Source organism: Nothobranchius furzeri, chromosome 9, assembly GCF_043380555.1.
Source record: "Nothobranchius furzeri strain GRZ-AD chromosome 9, NfurGRZ-RIMD1, whole genome shotgun sequence".
NCBI classification, from domain to species: Eukaryota; Metazoa; Chordata; class Actinopteri; order Cyprinodontiformes; family Nothobranchiidae; genus Nothobranchius; species Nothobranchius furzeri.
In genome coordinates this window covers 48,273,620-48,299,725 of record NC_091749.1, presented here as the reverse complement: position 1 = coordinate 48,299,725, position 26,106 = coordinate 48,273,620, and the positions used below count along the sequence as shown (strand labels likewise).

At 40.7% G+C, this 26,106-nt stretch overlaps 1 protein-coding gene across 5 annotated transcripts in view; it reads right to left on the bottom strand.

Moving 5' to 3' along the window:
* The window catches only part of kcnq1.1 (potassium voltage-gated channel, KQT-like subfamily, member 1.1), a 102,101-nt gene extending 91,547 nt beyond the window's left edge, over positions 1-10,554 (bottom strand). Inside the window, exons 1-2 of one of the 5 annotated variants that reach the window (XM_070554506.1) lie at positions 10,334-10,554; positions 9,719-10,053 (exon numbers count right to left, since the gene is read on the bottom strand). In XM_070554506.1, the coding sequence (XP_070410607.1) occupies positions 9,719-10,053; positions 10,334-10,471 (473 nt within the window). In that variant the 5' untranslated portion in view covers positions 10,472-10,554. Of the gene's footprint in view, positions 1-9,718; positions 10,054-10,183 lie in introns of all 5 variants that reach the window. The other 4 variants (XM_070554505.1, XM_070554508.1, XM_070554507.1 and 1 more) reach the window with 4 other exon arrangements.
* Positions 10,555-26,106: the final 15,552 nt, after the last annotated feature.

The following is a 26,106-nucleotide window of genomic DNA, read 5'->3' as shown; positions in this document are numbered from 1 at the left end:
ACAGGCCAACAACATAAATAAAAAATAGTAATTCTCTTAAATGAAAATGCAATATCTCACCTATTAACGTTCATGCTTTGGAGCAGAAAAGGTTAATGTTGAGGGTCTGACCTCATGAGGAAATTACTATGCAGTGATTTTCTCCAAAATGACTGTGCTTAAATTGCTCTGAAAAGCAAATAATCACATCAGCGCCAAGAAACTTCATTTCCCATGATGCTTTGCACACGGAAGCATTGGGATGATGTCACCGCCTAATACCAGAAACACGTTCTGCAGGAGGCGGGAGCATGGACGCTTTCCCGCGAACTCAAGCTATAAATCATCAACAAAGACAAAGAAACTTCGTTCTTTTGCCCAGGATACCTGGCGGTAAGGACACGCTTGTCGAACGCTCCGACTCCCTTGAGCACGCGGAAGCTCTAAGTGCCCAAGTTGAGCCACGGAACCGCTGGAAAGCCACTCCAACTCCATCAGGACCTGACTGGGAACGAGCGGAGCTCCATCCAGCTCTCAGAGACGCTGAAAGTTGTCAAACTCAACACAAAAGAAACTTCGTTCTCTTTGTGTCCAGCCCGTGGAGAAACACTCACGGAGAATGCCAAACAACGGAGAAAACCATCAAACCGACGGACGACGCCAAACTGCGGAGAAACACGGAGAACCGTCAAATCAAACAGTGAAGGACGCTTCACTGTTCTGGTGATCAGAAACTCATCTCCTTCTCTCTCTTTCCTTCTTCCGTTTCCTCTATAGTCCAGAATAAGCAATAAAACTGCGCTATTGCTTAAAAAGTAGTTTCGTGTTTTCCTCTTTCGCTCCCAATACGTCCGTCGGGTCATTTTGAAAGAATAAACTGCTTATTGATCATTGTTTGGTATCTTTAAATGTTTTCTGCTTGACCACGTGGTTAAACTAAAAGATATTATTCGTGATTAATCTTTTGTGTTGTTTCATGATTCTTTGAAATTTTTGAGTGAATTTAAGGTTAAGTTACTTATGATTCTAAGTGCCTTGGAAGTTAAAGTGCAAGTTGCCACCCACACTTTAGCCAGACAAAGGGGTCAGCCATCTTGTATACAGACTCCATTTTAGAAACACACACACACATACATACACACAAAACACCTTGAACATTATTTTGAATATACATCCTTTTATTATATCACATGGTTATTATTCATTTATGCCACTGTTTATTCATTTGACAAATTGTTAATTAAACGTTATAAAATTCAGATTTTCGTCTCCAGTAGCTTTGTTGTGTCGAAGAGAAGTCTCTGCTCCAAGGATTCTAAGAACTTCAAGAAAGACTGATAAGAGTTTTGGATTCAATTTTCCCCGGTAGAACGGGGTGGTGCCCCGGAGATGTCTAAGAATATCTTAATTAATTAATAAATCAGTAAATATTCTCATATTTACAGAATTTATTGAAGAATCCAAAAGTAAGTTAACGCTTACTAATTGTTCGCTCCTAATAACCCCAACATTAATAAAACCAAAATAATTCAATCCCAGTTTTCTCCACTCTGATTTCCTGTGATGCTCACCTGTTCCAGCCAGACCTGCATCTGTGGGATTGGGCTCTGAGCTGAGGAAGGAGTTCATCAGTGAGAAACCGTTACTCACACAGGTTTGTGCTGCTGGACATGGAGAGCATCTGGACCATGCAGTTGTGTCGGGGAGGGGGATTAAAGCCGCAGCAGCCACAGAGTCATAGTGACTTGAGCGTGTCACTAAACTGGAGTTAAATCATCTCGGTCTGGAAGTTGGTCGGTGCGATTTCTATGTTGAGCTGTTAAAATCCATTTCTGGGCTTCAAAGTCGGCTAATTGCTGAGTAAACGTGTTACTGAGTAAGAGGAGAGTTCTCAGTTTGTCCGAGGCAGACGCTGCAGACGCTGATGCTAGTAGCATGGACGCTAATGACTGTAAAGACATACCGGTTTTTCTCCTTGAAGCATCAACATGTTCCATCTTTGTTGAAACACCCTTCCTTCTGCATCAATCTTTCTCTTCCTGGACATTTTGGGATGATGTGTGGACAGTTATTTTCACTTGTTGCATTAATTAAACATGGAAGTGGATACACTGAGATCTAGTGGTGAGTCACTGTACTGGGAACACAATTGCCATGCATTATGGGAAATGTAGTTTATAGCCAATGTGCGCTTTGAAGCGGCATACACTTATTTTAAGATACTTGTGGCAGGCCACATCTGGCCCGCGGGCCTTGTGTCTGACACGTGATCTATACCATCATAAATTGGACTAGTTTCATTTTTACATCACTTATTTAGAATTGCTGATTTTGTGTGTGTATATGTGTGTGTGTGTGTGTGTGCGTGCGTGTGTGTGTGTGTGTGTGTGTGTGTGTGTGTGTGTGTGTGTGTGTTTGCTCCTCAGAGACAGATAGAGAAAAAGACACGGCTTCAGTCAAAGGCACTGTTGACTCCTCAGTATCCAACGCGATAATGAATCACACAAATGTGGGAAGCCCCCAGCTGGCTGAGTCTATTAAATTATTGGAGGCTCCCCCTAATGGTAGGCGTGAATTTGAGCCGGCCAATCAGTCGGCAGTAGGTGTGTTGGGCCAATTCATCCCTGAGCAGACCACCCTGGGAAGAGGGCTGAAAAAACGACTGGTTGAGCGTGGATCCAGACCATGAGGATGTGAACACTTTCTACGGTATCTAGGCGGAGTGGAGCCAGCGCTAGTGTGGACGCCCTATTAGACCTCTGTTGTGATAACATGACATGACGTGATGACATTAAAGACTGGGTCCTGAATTTTCAGACTCTAAATTAAATCAAGGCAGAAGTCGTAGTTTATGGAAATCATTGGAGTGCGCTTGGCCAGCTTGCTTCTCGATGCTGTCCAACTGTGTCTTGGAGTGTTTTCAGATTGTTTTTTTAAATCAATCAACTGGATCCAGTTTTAAATAATAATAGAATCAGACCACAACAATTAAATATTTCCTTATTTAAAGATACCTTAAAAACATATCCATTACATCTCTATTCCATTGTTCAGACTTCACTGCTTCTATTTAACATCACTTTTAGCAGAATTACACTGGTTTCCTGCATTTCCTCATTGCTTTTAATATCCCTTTGCTGATGTTTAAGGTTATCAATAATTAAGCATCCAGCTATTTAACTGAACTGCATCATGTTTGTAACCCTAAAAGACCATGGACATCAGGCAGCCAGATGCTCCACACTCGGCTGAGATCTAAATTTAAAGCACAGAGGGAATCAGGCCTTTGCAGTGGCAGCTCCTATGGAACGACCTGCCCCGACATTTCCTCTGCAGAGTCTGTACAATCTTTTTAATTCCTCTTCAGACTCACTCTTATCTTTGCTTTTACCTCTAGTTCACTTAGAGTCCAATAAGGGTTTTAATAAAGTGTGGTGTTTGTTTTAGTTCGCTTTTAATCTAATTTGTTGTAAACGTCTCATTTTTATGTTTGATTTTACGGCACTTATTTATTTGCTGGATGCTTTCTGATTTTTTTAAATCTGACTTGTCAATTCCATTTCGATTAGCCCTGTGCTCTAAAAAACAAAGTGGACATTGACATAAACTAAAACTTCAAGTGATTTATAACGAACAAAAAGAAGAGTGGCCTTGTTTATGTGCCTCACGTTTGAGTTTTATAAAGTAATATAAAGAACTTAAGCAGTTTGAGATAGAATAAAAAAGAAAATGCTGATTGTTTTGTTTTTTCTGTTAACCAAACAATAAAATCTTTTCAGTGCGTCAAAGCAGTGCTCTAATGGAGACAGATCCCAATCTGTGATCTCACAGTCTTTTTGTTAAATTGTTAACACTTGTGTCTGACTTTCCTTCCTCTGGCTGTCAAAATATGTGATTCAGCTTAATAGAGCTGAGTTTTAAAAGCACTTTATGAGTCGCTCTCTTTTAACTCTCCCTGCTGACATGTCTATTCTCAGCATGTGGGAGGAATACATGATGCAGAGGACCAAAACATCAGATTTAACTGTTTGACAGCAGCTCAGGAAAAAGGGGATTTGCAAATACAAAACAAATGATTTATGAAACATAAATAATCTTAATGTTGATTTTATGAGATTTGATTTATTAAGTGCACTAACTTTGATACATACGTTTTAGTGCCCAAAAGAACGTCAAAGGCACAGTGTGAGATGTTTTTCTGGCACCATTTTTGCCAGATTGCTTGAAATGCTCCTATATTCCAATGGCAACCAATTAATGCAATGTTTTGTTAAAAAATAAAATATGCGAGTTGCCTCTGAAATGCACAATCCTGGAAAAACCATAGCCATTCCAGTGCGAGTGGTAGGAGGTTCAGCTTGGAGATGGTTCTGGAAATTCAGAAGAGCTGTGTGACTGCTCTTGTGTGTCTGTCACAAACAGCACAACCGTACTCTGCCACTATCAGACTGTGTGACTCAAGGGGGAGCCTAAAGAAAGGGGTCGGACCTTTGTTGTTTTTAGCTTGAACAGATTTTTTCAAGAACGCAGACTGCGCCTTTACTTTGTTACTTTTACTATAACAAAAAACATCTCAATCTAGGAGGAACTCTAAAAATTAGAACATTGTGCAAACGTTCATTTATTTTAATAATTCAACTTAAAAGGTGAAACTAATAAATAGGGCATTCTAAATAAATGCTACACCAGATAATTCAAGCCTGCATTTGTTATTATTGTGATGATTACGACTTACAGCTGATGAAAACCGCACATTCGAAATTCCAGACAATTCGAATATTATGAAAAGGTTCAAAATTCTAGACTTAAAGTGTCACACTAATGAATCAAAACACATGCAGTGGGTTCCTGAGCCTTTAGATGGTTTCTCAGTCTAAGATGAATTACTGAAATAAATGTACCTTTGCAGCATATTCTATTTTCTTTTTAGTTTCCCTTGTATGTCACCTAAGTCACATAACACACAAAGCCTATATAGGGTTTCACCCACTCTGATGTTTGACTTCCTGGTAAAGAATAAAGGTCAAACTTTTCTGAAACTGTTACTTTTTTACCTTCAAACATTTGCTAAACAAAGTTCGACCCTCAAAACTTCCTGGAAAGCGTAACACAATACGACCACAAAATCTCACTAAAACACAAGAGAGTTGGGAAAAAATCTCCAAAATTAATTTCAAAGTAGAACACTTTATAACATAACTGAACTTTCAAATGCACGATTTTCAGACTTGCATGTGCAGTTTTTTATTTTCTTTGTGTAGAAAAATGACTAAAATTCCATCTAGTTTTAGTGGTTTTGTTGCTATTCACGCCAACAGAAGCAAATACAAAAGATAAAATGTAATCTTTAACTTTGACCTTGTTTATGTGAAATGCCAGCCAGTGGAAACATTTTCAGAAAGAAGGAGATTCAAAAATTCCACCTTGTAGCCTTTCCGTCACTGAGCTTAGTACAATTTTGCAATTTCATGCTACAACCTGCAGCCCTCTCGCAGACATTTTACAGTTTCTCACTCTGCTGAGCATTTACAATCAATACAAGAGCCGCTGACATCATATGCTTTTTAGGGGGAACAGTGAAAGGCCAATTTAATTAAACCCCAAGGCCGATAGGGCAATAACATTAGAGAAACAAGAAATTTCAAATAGCATGACAGACAAGGGCAGTGCAAGGATGAGAGGGGCTGAAGCCTACAGAATCAACTACTGCTCTATAGAATAATTGTATACACAACTCATGTAGTATTATGTAGCAGTAGTAGTAGTAATCTAACCAACCAACCAAAAATAGTACCTTATACAGTAAAACAAATAGGTTGCATCAAAATTGGAAACATTAGTAGATATTAAAACAATAGCATCTCATCAAGGGGTGCAGGTCACCAGCCAACTTTCAAGGCAGGGCTTTGGATACATGCTGTCATCTGTCTCCTTACTTGTTATCGTGTAACAGCACACGTGGTGTTGAAATTGTCCTGTGATTTTGTGATCTGGTGGGACCTACTGTGTGGACTGCTTTTGCTGCTGTTTCGTGTCTGAAGCGCTCCCAGTAGGAAGGGTAAAACGCGTCTATTACATTATGCACCACTTATGCATCCAGTGGAAAGGTTGTGTTAGAACTCAGAGTTCATGTTGTCAACAAATTTTATCTAATACCACGTAAAACTGTATGTCATTATCCGTATTATGTGTCTGTAAAATTTGATTAACTGAGGTGGCCATCTTGAATTTAACTGACTCCAAAGGTTAATCAGTTGTAGACATACATGTTAGAAATATTTTCATGAAGTTTTAATTAAATTCTGTCCATTTGTTGGAGATATTTTGCTAACCATCAAGGATGCCTCAAATTTAATGGCAAAGTTTTAAAGACCAAGTTCATGTTTCTTCAATACAATTGCAGTGGTCTCATAGCTGGGCAAGCCTTCTTCTATATGTGAATATATAGTCTGGCCAGCCCATAGACAGAGCTCAGTCAGGGGGCAGGATCTACGGTTGTCTTTCACACCGTTTCTGCATGCTGTTTGACAACGAACTATGTGATATACTCACCGCTACAGATGTCAGGCTTTAGGGCAGTTTGCCATAAACTGTCGACAACAACGCAAATACATTCTCTTTCTACATAAAGTGTTTGGTACCTCTACATCAGGGGTGTCAAACTCAAACTCACACGGTGCCGAAATGAAACTCTGGGACGGAGTCGAGGGCCAAACTTAATATTTTTTGAAAAAGTGACGGCAAATTTGCACATTTTCTTTATCAACATATATGCAATTTTGAACCTTTAAATTTGGAAACATACTTATTTCTGCATTAACACTGAATGTAGAATAACCAAATTACACACGAGCAAGTCCGTTTTAAATAAAAGGCATCAGTGGTATTCATTACTTGTGGTATAATCAACATTTTAAAAATCTATTCAGGATTTATGTTTTATTGTTTATTCATTTTTCTTATTTTTATTCTACTTTTTTCTCCTGTAATACGTGTCATCGCTGCTGTGACGTCTAGCTGTCCCCACTAAGGAACAATAAAGGGATTTTCGATTCTATTCATCTATCTGCAGCCTTTCCACTTCCTGTCTACTGTAGGTTAAATCTTTTCTCACGGGCCAACAACAAAATAAAAATATAATTTTATCTTAAATGAAAATGCAACATCTCACCTGTTAACTTTCATGTTTTGGAGCAGAAAAAGACTATAAAACCAACATATTTAAAGCTCAGTTTGCTCCACTGGTTTACTGTGATGCTCACCTGTTCCAGCCAGATACCTGCATCATGGGGTTGATCTGAGCTGAGGAGGAGACTCCTGTTGTTTTGTTCATCTTCATCATAATAATGACAACATTAGATGACAACAGGTGCTCACATGGGTTTGTGCTGATGAACATGTCTGAGCAGCTTGACCACGTTGTTGTGTGTCGGGGAGGAAACACAACGACAGCAACCACAGAGCCATGCTGGTTTGAGCGTGTCGCTGCTCGCTGGAGTTATATCAGCTCTGTCTGGACGTTAGTTGGAAAACTTTCTCTTTCAGTCGTGAACACATTACTGAGCGGTTAGAATCTCTGTTTCTGGGCTTCAACGTCAGAAAACAGCTGAGTGAACTCGGCGCTGAGTGAGAGGAGTGTAGTTTGTCCAAGACAGCGGAGCTACAGACACCGGCAGCAGGCGCTGGAAAAAACACAAAGGCGGGGGTGCGTCGGCTCCACGCTGACGCCGCAAAGCATCATGGGAGTTGAAGTCTTTGCGGTAAAATCGGCCAGCGGGCCAGTTTTAATATATTTTTGATATTTATCTCGCTGGCCACATAAAAATGCTCCGCGGGCCGCATCTGGCCCGTGGGCCTTGAGTCTGATATATGTGATCTACATACTCTTGACTCAAAGAAAAACCAAAGTTTTCATAGTCCTAAGTTGATGCCAAAGACATTTCAAATGAGCCTTCGCCAATTTGGTTGTTTGGCTCAATCGCAGTAACAGTCTGCCCACCAAACCAATAGAGCACTCTGACTGGCAAGACACAAAACTACTCAGGCCAATGGTAGACCTACTGAGGCTACAATGGAGTGTAGCTAGAATCCTTTTGCCTTCTGCTACGGTCCATCTAGATTTCTAGGCCAATGATCTCTAGTATAAAAAATGCTTTGTGAGTCTATCTCTATGGTGAAAAAAGCTCTGGCTCTCCTGTTTCAGGAAGTGAAGTTAGCCTAAGGAGAGGGAAGTAGAGCAAAGCAGGATTTGGAGTCATATTTCATGATATTTCAACATCTAATTGTCTAACAGCAACACAACTCTACCACTGACTCTGCTTTACAACATTGATGCTTCACCTCCACAAATAACACAAGCCTGACGGAGCTCTGCTGTGTGGTGGAGTTGCTAATGCTAATTAGCTCTCCTGGACACTAAACCAACAACAGCCTTTCACATCACGAGCCAAGATGGGTGAGTCAGTTTTTCAATTTCACGTACAATTGACTATGTTCTATTGGTGTCTAATGCAGGAAGTGCAGGTAGAAGACTACTTTCACGTTTAGCCTGGATGTTCAACTCAGAGTGACCAATACAATTTCATGAATAACAATTAAAAACGGTTTCTCAGTGAGCTTAGTCTTTTAAGTAAAGGTGTGGGTCAATGTGTGGAACACAGAATGTGTCAGGATGATTCTTAATGACAACACAACCACATTTAAGTTAATATCTATATATAATATAGGGTCTTGTATTTCTATTTCTTTAGACTAATTCTTTAAAATCTATAGTGTTTTATGGAATATTTTGCTAACAAAACATGGATCGCAGAAGTATAAAACAGCCATATCGCACCTGACTTGCAGCCTGTAAAAAATGTAAAAGATAAAACAAGGTTTCTCTGTGATCAGCATCCTTATTCTAATGTGTTTCATCTTCTCTTGACTTGCATTACATCTGATGGTGCTCCCTTTGTGTCAGACGCTAACCTGCTCTGACAGGCTGCATTCCTCCCAACACCACAGGGTCACAGGGAGGCAGCATGAGACTGGGCCACTACATCCTCCACAACCTCCATCCTGCCAAGTTTAGCTGCCTGCTATCAGTGCCAGCACAAGGGGACAGAGAGCACACATGGGGGTGTGCTGGAAAAATCATATCCCACATTCCTAAACCTCTGCCTGGGTTCTAAAGTTTATGCTAAAGTGAATTTCTGAGAGGTGGGTTGCATCAGGAAAATAAAATTATTTAGAAAAAATGTTTGAGCCTGTAGCATTTTATTTGTGGATAGATTAATACATGTGAATATGTTATTATGCCCTCTGTCCAGACTGATTAGCAGTGCTGTTTGAGATCACTTAGTGCAAAACCAGCAGCTCCTCTATGTTGCACTTGGTCTGCTCTGGTCTGGGGAAAAAATGTTTCCCACATGAAAAATGTGTGTAATATTCGTTTAGTGATCCCAAGAGTATTTACTCTTATTTTCAGATATTCACATAAATTTGATGAACTCTGACTTTTTTCTACTTCTCTGTGCCTACGCAAGCCCGTCTTTACATGATCCTAGAGGGGATTCCTGTTGTGCTGTGGTATCTGAGCAGCATCTTTCTTAAATTCACAGGATTAACAGTTCTTTGTAGTAAGGACTTCCAATGCGCAACACGAGCAACAAACTCCCTGATTAATTAGGATCTGAGTTGCAATTATGCCCTTGAATGCCCCACGGACGAGGGAGATTAAAGAAATGAAAAGACTCACACTGCGAAGTGATACACGAAGCACTTCCAGCCAGACGGCCTCTCCAGAAAGTTATACACCCGTCCTTGGATGTAGGCGCGAGTGAGGACTGGACGCACGCCGGTGCTGTACACTGACATCCGCACAGACATCCGCGGTTGAGATAAATAAGGATGCAGGTGAATAGAGGTGACATCTGTAGGAACAGCACCGTCCTCCTGCATTTTGTCTCTATGCAGAATTCTGTCGTTTCCAACAGGTGTCCGTGATTCATGCGCACTTAGAGTGGTGTCCGACTGCTCCAAATTCGGTGGTCTCATCCCACGTGCCACGGCAGAAATCCTCCTCAAGTTCCCCTGACCGGGAGCAGGACAAAAAAAAAAAGTTCCTGTTACTCTACTGTCCCAGGCTAAACTTTCCTCACGTTTTTTTTTTCTTTTTCGGTCACTGACTTAAACTGACAAATGTTCGCCCATGTGCGCTCACCTTCTGCTGTGCGCCACACCGCGCCAAGACGCATAAAAACGGGAAGATTAGTTCTTAATGTCTAGTTGGTCTTCTTCTTAAACTTAACGTTCCATCTGACTGAGTTCTTCTGGATATGGCGTGTCCCAGACTTGAATGAGCGTCTCTTACCTCTGTCAGAGCATTTATCAGCCCGGGGAGCTGTCGCCAGGCGGTGTGCTGTGAGGAGCCAGCTGCTCCGGCAGCCTGGACTGGAAAGCAGAAATCTGCATGAGCTCCAACCTCACGATGAGCTTTAAAGATATTCATTTTCTCTCAGAAACCAAGACTGTCGACACAGATGTCAAACAGTTGTCATGTGAACACAGTTTTATTGATTTAAAGAAAATTCTAAATATGTTTAAATTTAGCCATCCTGCTGAAAATCTTACACTTACTTACACCCCATAATAAGTCAGCATGTCAGTTGCACATAAATTCAAGTGCATGTTGCTATCATGTTAAAAGGAGACTAGTAATGAGACTTCCTGAGTTTATTTGCAGGAGGTGGTCTCCCATTTGGCAGCTTGTGAGTTATTTTCCTCATTAAACTCAAGGCTAATATGTGGATCATCTGTGAGAGTTCTGGCGTGTTTGAGGAGGCTCTGTAAACCTACGTCTTCTTGACTTTCCTGTCACTGACACGTGGAACTGCTGAGACTGCTAATAAATGGGAAGAGCAACTTGGTCACTAAATGTATAGGAACGGTTTGCATCTTATAGGCTTCAGCTTACTGCTGCCATTTCATCCCCCCTCCTTTTAATTTCTCCCAACAAGACAAAAACTGGGATAAAATCTACTTTCCTATTTGCTGAAGCTCAAATGACTGATTCTGAATGTGCGCTGACTATCTCTCCAACATGTGATTAGATAAATGTCAGGTGGTAATGGTGTTAATCTGATCCCAAGAAGCTCAATTTTTCAAGGTGAACGTCTGTAAATGTCTTCCGCTGTGACCTTGGCAGAGGTAGTCTAACTGAGAGGAAACAAGTCTCCCCCACAGCAAATTTTAATAAGAGTCGAGTGGCACTCTTGTGATGACAGGATCCATTGCCAGGTAGGAATTAGACATAATTATCTTGCTGCGGGACATCATTCATAACATCTGACACTGTCTATAAGACATCCCTCTTGAAATAAAGTCACATTTGAATGAGGGAAAAATACACGTTTGGTTGGACCCACTTTTACCTTCAGAACGGATTTAATCTTTCATCACAGAGATTCAATAAACTGTTAGAAACAATGACCTGGATTGAGATCTGGAGACTACAGAGGACACTAGAGTACAGCGAACTCACTGTTGTGTGCACGGGACCAGTTTGATTAGTTGGACATCATCGTGCTGGAAGTCCAGTGTGGTCATAAAGTTACGAACAGTGTCAACATCAATACCTAGCAAGCTGTGGTGTGTAGACCAGGCTTAGTTGTTACCAAGGGGTCCAAAAGTGAGTCAAGAACCCCTCCTCCACACACACACACACACACACACACACACACACACACACACACACACACGCACACGCACACGCACACACACACACACACACACACACAGCCTGAACCATTGAAATAAGGCAAGAAGCTTTTATGTTTTACACCTCTTGTCTACTTGAAACAAACCCAGGTCCTTTTTACCTCTTCTTGTGGATCGTTTACACATGTGTGAACACAATTTTCACACTAGGAAAAGTACAAAGGAGCTGAACTAAGAGCTGTTTGTTCATAGTGTGAAAGTGAACTACAACCAAGTGTGCGGTTGAGCCAAACACCTTCCCATAACCATGTTTTTTAGCTCATGTAGCCTCTGAGCAGAGGGCTTACCTGTATGATAAATACGAAAAAAATCCCTCACTGATTATTGGACAGATGTCAAGTCTGACTGATAAAAACCTTTATTTTTGATAAATGGCTAAGTGAAAAATCTAGTTCAGGCTCAGAACACAAGTTCAACCTGTATTTACTTCTTGTTGCCCCGCCCCAAAACACATCTGAACAATTGGCAGTCTGATTATTGTCATGTTTGTTTTTCATAAGGTTTTCAGTTTCATATGTGTGAAGGCCAACAGCAGCAAAAGCTACAAGTCAACAAATTTATGAACTCATTCAGTCCAGGGAAAAAAAACTTTAGATGTCAAAACTTTTGTCCAGTTTGTTGATCTTGTGTAAATTAAATCCTCAGGTTCTTGTTCTCAGCTGACAGGAGGAACATCCAGTCTAGCCTTCAGCTGCTGGAGTCCATCTGCTTCAAGGTTCAATGTGTTGTTTGATGATTATAATTTCCAAAAAGATCTAATCCCTCTGTGTATGCTCTGACTTTTTTTAGGTAATTTGGACGCAATATAGAAATTACCCAACAGTAACAGCTGGAGAAATGTAGATGCTTGCTGTTATGGACAAATTTATGTTTATTAATTCTTGATCATGGACTCAGCCAACTGAATGTAAATGTATGTCTCTATGTCTCTCTGCATGCTCACTTATTCAGACACACCCACACAAGACACACACACACACACACACACACACACACACACACACACACACACACACACACACACACACACACACACACACACACATTCTTGACTTCACACACACAATCTCTCTCTCACTCCCATCTCTCTATAAATAAACTCTGTGAACAGATGTTTGGGGCATTTTGCCTCGTGCATTATGCCACAGTTATAACTGTTTGACTTGTCTGCTCATTGTCTCCTTCTCTCTTCATTATAGGAAATGGGTTATTGATAAACATATTGATAAAATCCATGACACTTGCCTTCATCTATAAGGGCAGATAAAGGGGGGCAGTGTTTTATTAACTGCTGTCTGTGCTGTTGTCTCAGGTGGGATTCTTTTTCCCAGCTGAGACAGCAGCAGCTCACGTTCTCGTTTCCAGGAGAAAAACTAACAATAGCATTCTGTTGCAATTAAATTTTGATTCAAACAAAAAAGAAACGAAATGAAATAGAAAGCAAAGAGGAAACCAAACAGAAGGCACAGAGTATCGTTTTAAACTGTACAAACATTAAACAGTCTGCATCTAATTATTCCATGTTCTTTGTGATAAATTCTATTAGCTTGGATGAAGTTACATAAGGTTCAATTGTTTCTCTAAGACCTTTCTCCTCCACCTCTGTCCTGTTCAGCTCAGTCAGTCGAAATTAGTCACGGGATCTCAGACTTTATTGTCCTCCATATTTATGAGAAGCATAAACACATTAAGGGAATGGGATCCATTCCTCCATGACTGTATAAACAAATTATCAGTGACTAAGCCTATTTATGTGAAGATATTACTAATCAAGCCAAGGCATATAATGTGTAAAGATTAGTTTTTACTGTAGGTCATGTATTTTGGAGAAATAACCCAATTAATAACGATGGACTGTCCCCAGTACGATCGAACCGTTGCTATTGCTCTCATATTCATCTCGGCCTGATTTAGGAGCCGAGCTTCTTGAAGTTGGTACTTCTAGACGTGAAATGACACTAGCCTTCCTTTGCCAAAAACTCTGAAGGCACCCTAGGATATAGCTCTTGCATTTGCTTGAACTTAAAAGGCACAGCTGTTGTATCATTTGCAACTCTCATTCAACATGTGACTCCTTCAGGCTAAAAACACATTAGAGGCTAAAAACAAAGAGTCGACCATTTTTTATTCCAACTTGAGCTTAATAAAACAATATTGGAGCACAGCTTTGTGCTAACTTGAGCTTTATTTGTTTGAATATAAGGAAAGGCCATTTTTCCTTGTGTTATCTTGCACTCATGTGACCAGACAATCATGTTATTTCAGCCATGTAGAAACAACATGACTGCTTTGTGAAAGTTCAACTGACTGCTCAAAGCGTTCCTGTTCAGAAGATGTAATTTATATAACTAGATGAAAAAAAGGTGTTTGGGTTTAAGTGACAATCGGACATAAATGAGCAGCAGCAAAAATGTAAAAGCAACTTTTAACTCTTTTTTTTCAGAGGTAAAGAATCTCCATTTTATTTTATAAAAGAAGTTTCTCGGCAGAAATGTTTGCAACAAGAGTAATGATGGATTAGTGAAACCTTTCAGTATCCAAGACCTCAGCGACTCAGAGCATTTATGGGTATTTATATTTATCATTTCATTATGCTGCAAATTATAGCCACTAAAATAAACTCCTCGTGAGTCCAAATAAAATTAGTCTAATTGACTAATTAGTCTAACCTGCTCTTGTGAAACAATAGTCCTTTTTAAACGATAAAAATGAGCTTGTTCTGTAGAGCACCAGGGGTGGGGGTTTCCAGGGAGGAGGCCTTAAAAACTTTGTCTTGCTGTAAATGACTGACTGACATTTTCTGAGGGAGAAACTCTGTTTTCAGTTGTGTACCGGCAGACTACTATCCATTCAGTCATCTCTTGTATTAATGAGTTGGAAAGGCTTAATGGATTAATTCAGCTCAGAATGTAGTCAGTGGCACCCCCAGAAAACTTTCGTAGGGGTGGTCAGATGGGCTAGAGAAAATTGGAGCACACCAGATTTGCCCGTGTAACAACTTCTGTCAGCCTGTCAATTTAGCCTGAGGTGACGCAGAGCATGTTCCTTTCTACTTTTTCATTAAAACACAACATGCATCCAACACACCTCAAATGAGAAGAACACAATTTTTCACCAAAACACCCACAAAAATTATGGAGATTTAAACTGTTTTATTTATTTATTTATTTTTAAATGTTGAGCAGCAGAGACATGTATACTTAAAAAAAAATATGATTATTATATTTACTCTTAATTTTTTTAAATTGCCTTTGAGGGGGGGGGGGGGTTATTTTATGTCTGATTAAATATTAGGAATTTAAAGTTTGTGTAAATATTAGCATGATTCATTAAAGAGCATTGGTCTTCTCTGGTGTGGCCAGTAGAACCAACACTTGGGGGTGCTACTGAATGTAGTCCTTCAAACCCACAGCTCTGTTTGTTCATTTTATTACTGTCTTTGATTTCTAAACCACATTAATGCTTTAAAGAATATTTAAAACAAATATTTTAAAACACTTTGACATTGAGTTGATGTCAGCCAACAGGAAGAGGCACAAGGTTTGCTCTGACATGAGTGCATATGTGTGGTATTGGAAAAGGGATGCCGGCGAATGGTATAAAGATGAAATAGTGAATGTGATGAAACGAGAAACAGTTTAAAAAATATGTGTACCAGAAATGGGAATGAAAGCAGAACCAATCTCGGTTGGAAATGCTTTTGTGGACGTTGGGCAGAAGACGAATTGTTATCAGTATGATAGTTTCAGTGTTTGTTAGGCATGTCGCTTCAAGTGACAGGTACACTATGGAAACTTTGGGTTTCTAAAGGAGAACCTGCCAGTGAGCATATTTAGTTCACAGAACATGTTACCATGGTGATAGAATTTCCCTAAACTTTTACGCAAATGTCTAATCCCTCAGAATAGACTGAACTGTAATTTAACCATTTATCAGCCTTAGAAATAGAACACGAGTATTACTGAATTTGTTTTCAACCAAAATGCAAGAATGCTTTGTTTTCTAGAACCATCAACTGTTTACGTAATGAAAGAACCTTCCACACCATCACTCGTAGGTTTCTGAAGGGCTGAATCGAGGCCCATTGGGCGGTTCCCACCACCGCCATCTTGGCTGCGTCACATGTCTCATCACTTCTGGAAAATACAAAAACGTAGCTGAGAGGGGACAGATGACGACATCTATCAAACTCGAAGCTAGGCAGTATGGCCTAAAATCAACATCACGGTATATTAGGGATTTCACCTTTATAATGACTATTAGATGGTGACTGCGTGTATGCTCAAAAACAAAGTCGTCCACTAGATGGGACTGTCCCATTTATTACGTTGAGTCACGTTGTCATGTTGAGGTAGTACACCTTCTTAAAGCGACATGAACATTGCCAACCTACACACATTCTTTTAATTTTTTAAATGCCAAATTTATTGCCATTAGAAAAATTATATCGGTTAGAGTCAGAAATGTCAACCATTTGTTTTCGTATGTAGATTGTCTTATGTTAGTGAGCTTTTTGTCATGGGATGGAGGTGTCATAGGCTGGTGTATCTGGTTTGAAATCCACAAAGCTTTTTTATTTTTACTCTAATCAAATAAATCCGTTAGGCTGACAATTCGAGCTTGACATTTCAACAGATTTTTATTGTGTAACATAAATCTAAACCAGATGTTGGGTATTATGAACAGGATTCCTTACAGACACCTAGCCTAATTAGTGAATTACCAATTATGTTCAAGTAATGCTTGACCTATCACCCTTCATGAAACACTCACCTGTTTTCTACTGACTTCTCATTCCAACGTAAAGCATTTAAAGTTTTCCCTGCTGGCCAGAAAGGCAGCCACTGTGGAGACCACCGGAGCAAACATAAGTCACCGTCATGTTGCATTTTTTTCAAAGACGTATTCATTTGGAAAATTGCAAACTGTGTCTGCAGGGGGATGCTTCTGGTTAGCAACAACATTGCCTTCTAGGTTCATATTCAGTTTGCACATCCATTATTAAACCAACAACCTTTGCCTTCATTGGTCAAGGTTTAATTGTGAATCACTGTTTTATTTCACCCAGCCAAGTTTGCACTTTGTTGTTGCTCTTCCCCCTTCTTACCTCCATAAAACATTAGACCCTGGAGAATTCCCCATCTAAAGACCCTTGTTTTAAAAATAAAGCTGGATTTTAGTCTTATGTAAGAAAATATTGTTTAAAATATTATTACATTATTTCATAGATCTCCTCACTTTGTTGTTACCACAATCAAAAAAGGCTTTCACAGTAGGCAACAACTAAACATCATTCTCTTTGTTAAATTCCCATTTGACCTCATGACAACCACACCATACTGCAAATCCATTTAGAATTAGTATTTAATAGGGGATGAAGACAGAGGAGAGGAGAACCAACTGTGAAACAAGCCTGGCACCAGGGAAACACAGTGAGGGTGGACGGCGGACAGGTGGGAAATGTCAGCGTCTGAAAAAGAGACATAAACAAACAGACAAAGGGAAGCAGGGGCCGGGGCTGACACGCAGCAGCTGTGACAAACACAACATTTGTAAGTGTGTGTTTGGAACAAAAGAGCTAATAACAGTCTGATACACAATGTGTACTTGTGTAAATAAGCAGTGATGCCTTGTGTGGTGTTTGAAGTCAATGATGTAAATTTATACACCATCAAAAATTGGACAGATTTTGTTTTTGTGTGTGTGTGTGTGTGTGTGTGTGTGTGTGTGTGTGTGTGTGTGTTTGTGTGCGTGTGTGTGTGTGTGTGTGTGTGTGTGTGCGTGTGGCCTAACATTAACCTTATTTTCACGTAGCATAATGAAAGTTTCTTTTTTTTTTTTTTGCATTTCCTCATAGTCTCTTCTTAACCCGTACCATATTTAAAACTATATTTTGGATGTTTTGACAAGTTGAGTAGAAAAAAGTTAAACAAGTAAATGCTCAAACTTTTTCAGTCAGATATTCTAACAACCTTAATTTGGAGAAACAAGAATTATAATCATTGAACTCTTCTGCTAATAGCTGGTCACGACAGGGATAGTCACACCACTCTTTAAAACAATTGACCTTAACTACATCTCAATTAAGGGCTGCGCAGTGGTTAGAGCTGTTGTCTTGCAACGAGAAGGTCCTGGGTTCGCTTACCGGCTTGGGATCTTTCTGCATGGAGTTTGCATGTTCTCCCTGTGCGTTCTCTCCGGGTTCTCCGTCTTCCTCCCACAGTCCAAAAACATGACTGTTAGGTTGATTGGTCTGTCTAAATTGTCCTCCGTGTGAGTGTGTGTGTGTGTGTATGAGTGTGTGTCCTGTGTGTCTCTGTGTTGTCCTGCAATGGACTGGCTCTCTGTCCAGGGTGTATCCTGCCTGATTGCCCATTGACCACTGGAGATAGGCACCAGTATACATATACATATACATAGTAGTTAACAGAATCAGACAGGACAAGACTACACAAAAGAACAAACCTCACAGCAGATGACATAGTACAACTGATAGGACTGGTAGCTAACTCCACTTACTTCTCACATGACAACACAATATACAAACAACTGGAAGGCTTCGCCATGGGTAACCCGTTATCAGCCACCCTGTGCGAGTTTTTCATGGAAGACCTAGAACAAAAAGCCATAGCCACTGCCCCCCCCCCCCCCCCCCCCCAAAAAAAAAACCCTGCTAAATAAAATTATGGAAACGTTACGTAGACGACATACTGGAAATCATATCAAAAGGACAAACAGAAACACTAACACAACACTTAAATAACATTGATGACACATGCAGCATAAAATTCACTTATGAGTCAGAAACAGAAGGCAGCATAGCATTTATGGATATGAAAATCACCAGGCAGACCGACGGAACCCTAAACATAAACACATACAGGAAACCAACACACACAGACCAATATCTATTATGGACATCAGAACACCCCACCATACACAAAATGTCAGTAATCAGAACGTTATATCTCCGAGCAAACATGGTAACAGAAGAAAGAGACTGTAAACAAGAGGACAAACACATACAACATGCTTTAAAGACCTGCGGATACCCGACATGGGCAATAAACAAAAGAAAACAACAAACAACAACAGAAAGAAAAGAACAACCTAAGCAAAGAAACAGAAACCCAGAAAGACAAGAACCAAAACCAGTGATTACCCTACCATACATCAAAGGCATAACAGAAAAAAATAAGAGCAACAATGAAAATACACAACATAAACACACCAACAAAACCATACACAACTGTTGGAAACAGACTAGTGCACCCAAAAGTCAAAATATCAGCTGGACTTAAATGTGGAGTCATTTACGAAATTCCATGCAAACTCTGCAATAAAACAACATAGGAGAAACCGGACGCCAACTCAACACACGAACAATAGAACATAGAAAGGAGTGTGAGAAAGAGGCAAGTCGAAAACACACGAGAGCAGCAAAAGAAGAAACAGAAAGTACAATAAAGAAGTCAGCCGTAACAGATCATTGCATAAGAGAAAACCATATAATGGACTGGGACAAGACAAGGATCGTAAACACCGAACAACAAAAATACAAAAGATGGATAAAAGAAGCAATCGAGATGAGACATGGATGTGGACCATGAACAGGGACGATGGAGTTTACACGTTGGATCGCGCGGACTGCATCGTCGGAGAGGGGAGAGCGGGTAGCAGAGGGCGACAACGTCCTCTGCTGCCCGCGGATAAACGGAGAAGGAAGTGACGCCACCATCAGCGTCAGCCTGAGGAAGTTTGAGGAAACGTAGTGGGAAAACAGGTAACAAAACTGTTCTGTGTTTTAAAAAAGAACTACAGCATGGAATTAGAAATACGACACAGCAAGAACACACCTAAGACATTTTAAATTAGGTGACCTACTTTTAAACATGAATTGTCCCCGAAGTAGCTGCTGGCTTCTGATCTGCCATCCTTTAGAAAATTCCGCTGTGTATTCTGGGTAATTTTTGACCAAGGCTAGGCTACAAGACACCTCCAGTGTATCTTTGCTTAGCTAGCTAAATGGCTAACAAACGGAGAACACACGCCTTGGTGGAACATTGGAACACGTCTTGGCGGCTCCCGATGACGTATCTCCTAGGCAACCGGAGCGGGGCCAAGACATCAAGGCAAGGTTCCTTGGCATTGAGAAACACCCTAAGTCTCTGGGCAATGCCATATTAGATGCCATGTTTCCTTCTACGGAAGCCCATGAGGACAAAATGCATTTACTGATTTGTAACAGTTACAAAACTTGCGTCATTCTTAAATGTTGTTGTTTTACACATTTACCTATTCACTTTTGCCAGTGATGAAAGGAAGTCTGATGTGCTTGTTATTTTGCTAAGGTTTGCACTCCCTGGGGCTTTTTGACCCTAATGGGCATCCATTGGTAAGGTCTTACTCCAACAGAAAAATACTTCTTGCTTGCAATGATTTAGGTATCTACTGCCTCTTATCAACAGGAAAAATACACACTGTCACTTTATGATATCATTTGTAAATGACCTTTTCACAGAGGCCTACTTCAAAAGATAATTGTTGTCCCTTCAAAAACAAAGAAGCAGAAAAAATGAACAATTCAATTTGATTGATGAATTTTTTATACTTAAAGCCAATTCACAAATTACATTATCAAGGTTGCCTGAAAAAAATCAAAAATCTCATTTTAATACATTCACAATTTCATTTTGTTTGAAGATGCATCACTATAGAAGCATCCAACCTTAAAAATGTACAAGCATCTACCAGTCACACACAGAGGTAAAACAACATTCAGTTAAATAAAAGTCAAACAAACAAAGGATTGAACCTCAAGCCACCCTGGTTAAAATTCAGAACTCACAGTTTAATCATTCTGTTCTTGATATCACACTTGCTCATTTGCACCGATGGAGCTTTAGTGGTGACACATCCATTGTGCATTTTCCAGTTAGCATGCTGTGTCTCAGTAAACAGATTACTGTATGGGTTGAAGTCTCTGAAATGCTTAAAGGAGAGTTGTTTCAGTTCAAAACAGTAACTCCGCTTGCTTGTCATGTTGGCCCAGCTCCCTGATAGCTCCCTCAGGCTAAGATTTTAGCACTTAACACTAGACTGTGCTACAGGTTATTTCTGAATCGGTTCCCTTGTCACTCAAATGCCAAGAGTTAAGTGTAATTGCTGCTGTTGTGTCCTCGGGGCGCCAGTGCTCCCCACGCTGTGTATGCTGTGTGCCCCTTCAGAGAGGAAGCAAGGGCAGCATTTCATTTACAACACGGGAGAGAAGTGGAAGCTTTGGGAGCGTATTTATGTAGGGCAGTATGTACTGCAAACGTGAGAAACAGCTACAAACACTTGGAATTCAGAAAAAATAAAAACTTTGTTTTCCAAGTGCAGTCACCAGGCAGATCTGTTTTAAGTCTGTAGAAAATTGCATATTTTTCATGGTGTGAAGGAACCTCATGACCATGTGAATACCATCATAACACGGCCCTATGTGCAAAGGCCTGCCGTTGTAATTACTCACAAGAGCAACAAGCACGGTGTACAGTGTATCAGTCCATCGCCAGGAATCTATTCCACCAAATGCAATATTTACTTGTTTAACTAATATTTACCAAAAGCTCCAGCATGCAGATGTTTCAGGAAATTATTTAGCCCTCATAAAATATACAACTGAGGATGTATGTGTGCAGTTGGGACAAAAAGGTCTGGAACCGAAAACCAGAGATGCAGCAAAAGCTCATACACACACTAAAGGAATGTAAGCTCTGCTCTCTGTGGGAGGCTGCTGACTAAAGTAGATAAAGGGTCAGAAATTGCATAATTATTTTAAAAGATTTGTCTTCTCTAAATGCACCTTCAAACTGTGTTAGATCTACATAGTCAGCTGTTTAGATGCTTGTTTTATTAGTTATCCTATGCTTAAGTCACTCTTATGCAATTTGGTCCTCATGCAAAAAGTCCTCAGCTCCTTACTTTGAGAAAGTGGAGTCAGGGGAGCCTGGGGGAGGACTCACCTATCGCAGGAGCTGAGTTAGTTAAACAACTCTGCAGTGGCAGGGCTCCAGGGATGGATGTGATTTCCCCTGAGTTTGTTAAAGCCGTTACTGTTGTTGGGTTGTTGCAGTTGACCTGTGCAGCAGTACATGGAAATCAGGAACACAATCACAGTGATCGTCACTTCCTGTTTCCACTGTTGCACTCTGTGTAGCTGTTCGGTGTTTGTGGCTCGCTAAAATTGATCTGATTTCTCTGTACTGGGACATTTCTAAGTTATTGTAGCACATGGGCACACTAAAACACAGGATTTCTGTTGTTACACCTAGCTTTTAGGGAACCATTTGAGTTTGCACACAGTTTATTTGGTGTTGAAACTGTTGCTCGCCCATTAGCTTAGCCTCAACGTGGCTATGGTGACTTTTGTCTCTCCCTCTCCATCTCCCATCTCTTGCTCTGTGTGTCAGATATTTAGTTACTTCTCTGCCTCCTTTATTGATAATGGTACATGTAATAAATGTAGAATTTTTGTAGCTTTGGAGGCGAGGGTGTCTGAACTGGAGGCCAAGCTCTGTGCTGTTAAAAAGTCCATTGATAACCCTAGCTACTTAGCTAGCATGGGGCTAACTAGATCAGAACCACCCCGTAGCAGTCCCCTAGTTGAACCCGAGCAGCCGGGACCTCAGGCCGGCTGGGTGACAGTACATAGGAAGCATAGAACCCAGCCTGTGGGCCAACACCAACCCATCCGCGTTTCTAACAGATTTTCCCCGCTCAGTGATGCACCCAATGACAAGCCGAATCTGATCATTGGCAGCTCCATAGTCAGAAACCTGACATTAGAGACTCCGGCAACCATTGTTAAATGTTTACCGGGGGCCAGAGCGAGTGACATTAAATCCTACCTGAAACTGCTGGCTAAGGATAAGCGTGAATACAGTAAGATTGTTATTCATGCTGGCAGTAATGACACCCGCTTATGTAACACCTGTGATGTGGAGTGGATTATAATCGCTGACAGCCCAAAAGGCGGATCAGATGGCTGGTTTTTCTTTTTCCAGGCAGTAAGAGGTAGCAACAGAGCGGTTTTTCACTTGGATCTCTACGACAGGGGTGTTGTGGCAGTAGCTTGAATTCCTCTGTGGATAGCCGGGCTTTAGGCTATGCTGTTTGGCAGTGTTTATGCATGGTGAGTGATGGTGTTTAGTTCGGCTTGGGTTGGCCTGGAGGAGTGTTCGGGATGTCGGCCGACGGCCTGTACGGGCCCGGTACGACGATGTCATGGCTCTGCCGGAAGAGTCCTACTTATCCTGGAAAAATTCTCTAGTTCTCTATAAAAATCAGCTTTGAGAAGATAGATCTGCAAATTTTTTCATGGCTAATTGAGGAGAATAAAAATATTCCTAAATTTATTTTCAGTACAGTTGCCAAACTCATAGCTCTTAACCATCTATTCCCTCATCCTTCAATGACTTTATGGGATATTTCACAAATAAAATCGATTCTATTCGAAACAAAATCATTAGCATCCTCCCTAATAAGATTTCTCTTTTATCAGTAGCTAAGTGAGGAAGCATCAGAGGTAACTGTAGAACCTCATCTGTGTTTGAACTGTTTTGATTCAGTTGAGGTTTCAAAGTTTGATGGCTGCCTATACTGATCCAGGATCCTCTGGAGGTTTCTTCCTGTTCAATTCAATTCAGTTCAGTAATACTTTATTAATCCCAGAGGGAAATTAGAGTTTCAGTACACACAATTCTGAGATCAGACATACATACATACACACACATGACAGGAATTGGTGACTGTGGTCATTCGCAACCCCAGTCGCGCTACCGTAATAGATCAAGAGGGTTTATGTGAGGATAGAGTCGGGGGAGGGAAAAAAGGTACTTCAGAGTTACCCTCACCAGAGAGGGTAGCTTTGATATGCAAAGAAACACCTCAGACAGAAATGCTCACAGACTTCAGACATTACACAACATAAGTGTCCACTAGGTGGGGAGGTAGGGTTGGGACTCTCCTCACTTCGGTGCATGCAGCCGCAGAGCAGCACATTTCACCTCCGTTTGGACAGGGGAGGGAGATAATGGGTTAGAGAGCACAGTGACTCCCAGATACGGTTCCACGGCCTTCACTGGTCACAGTCCCACCCAGGCTAGGATAGGGAGAAGAGTTACCATAGCGACAGCTGCATTCCACATTTCTTCTGAGGGGGTAGATTTTACTTCAGCCTCACAGGCTCCAAGGGCACCAGATTCAGATAAGGATTGTTTTGGGACAGACAGAGATACTTTCCTCTCTGCCTAAGAGTTCTGTTGGTCATCAACCCCTCTAGATCCAATAATGGTGTAATTAATCTATCCCAATTTGTGCTGATCCGCCCACAACTCTGTCTTTGATGGAATCCACCTTCTGGGTCAGAGCCTGAATCTCAGCCAAAGTTCCAAGGTTACGACTCATCTCGACAATTACATGAGTTTGTGTGTTCACAGTGCAATGCATTCCATCCCTGAGCTCCGGGATTGAGCCAATATTCCTCAAAAGCTCGTTAATTTTCCGGTAAGCCAGGTAAGTGCTCAGGCCAAACAGCAGGAATCCCGACACCAAAACCACGAATATCCAGACATCTTCAGAATCCTCTACACAGTTAAGAGAGGCAGATCAGGTTCCACTGTTTCCAGGAGTCCATGATATACCCAGCTGGCTCTGTCCCAGAGGGGCATCCAGGAGCCCCTTCTCTTGTTCTCATCATTGAAAAAATTTTGTCAATCGCGTTGAGAGACCAACTGACCAGATCCATTTTCCAGTTTCCAGAAAAAATGCAGAAAGCGCAGTGCACAAGACAGGACAAAGAGCGTTGGGATAAGAGAGGGAGAGAGAGGAGAAAAAAAAAGTGTCTGTACTCTCCAAGAGCCGGAAGAAAGTACTCTCCAAGAGCTAGAAGAAAGAGATTTTTCCTCTCCACTGTTTACACAGGCTTGCTTAATATGGGGATTGCTGTAAAGACACTGACACTAGTCAGTGACTCGATGCAATCTGCTGGGTTCCTTATATAGGATTTTTTTTTTACTGACTGGCGTAATGAACTGAACTGTATTGCGATGTTTGCTGTGTGAAGTGCCTTGAGACAACTCTTGACATGATTTGGTGCTATAAATAAACTGAATTGAAATTGAATTGAACAATACTTTTGGATTGGCGGACTAAATGAGTGGTCTTTCTTTTTAAAAATTGGGAGAAAAGGGTGTGCTTCAACTAGTTCACTATTCTCAGCACCACTCGGAAGTGATATGATTGTTAAGGGTTAAGGAGTTTTGGGTGCACAATTAAGGTATAAGCATTAACACATCTTTGATTCTTGTTTATGATTCATGGTAGAAGAGAGTGAGAGCTTGTCAGGCAGAATGGGGCTATATCTGTAGAGATGTGAATGTTTAGCCCATCTGCCAATCTGTGGAAGTGTACAATGGCAAGAATGTTGATTTACCGATCATGATCGATCGATTTTCCAACACTCATGTATGGTCATTAATTGTTGGTAATGACCTAAAGGTGAAGAGAACGTCGCCCACACAGTCACTGGATTCACCTTCAGGGAAAGGGTTCAATCATTCAGAAGAAGCTCAGTCACTGTTCATACACATTGAAAGAAGCTAGATGAGGTGTTTCAGACTCTGTGTGGCTATTTGTCCTCCTCTGGAAGGAGACCACAAGAAGACACAGATCTTACTGGACAGTCCATCTTTTACAATTTGCCTTGGAATACCTGGGAGTCCCTTGAAACAACCTGGAGCAAAATGAATAAGCAAAGGGAAGTCTGGGGACCAGTAAGCTGTAGTACATGTGTGTTGGTTCCAAATATGGTAGAAAATGGATGGATGGACTGATGGATGGATAAACAATTATGGAATGTAGGATGTTTGAGGTTCAGGTGTGTGGACGAGTCATACACAGTTCTCTATTCATCCATTAACTTAGATATTTTTGCCACTGACTGTTTTTCAGGAATGCATTGATAATTGTGTATTCGACAAGGAAACCAATTTCTTTAAATAGCCTATTTTTATCTATAAAATTGTTCTGCCATAACATTGTAATGATTTGTTAGTTGCATCTTAAGTAATGACCCATAAAATGTGAGACTCCATAGGAAATATGAAATCAATTTGATGGATCTTTGAATATTACAGAAGATCAGAACTTTTTAATTGAAGGGATTAGGTAACACTTCATATTAGCCCAGAGTCAAGAGAGAGAGAGAGAGAGAGAGAGAGAGAGAGAGAGAGAGAGAGAGAGAGAGAGAGAGAGAGAGAGAGAGAGAGAGACGTTTTAAAGTTTAAGAAGATTTATTTATAAACAATTTAAAATAAGGCTAACTCT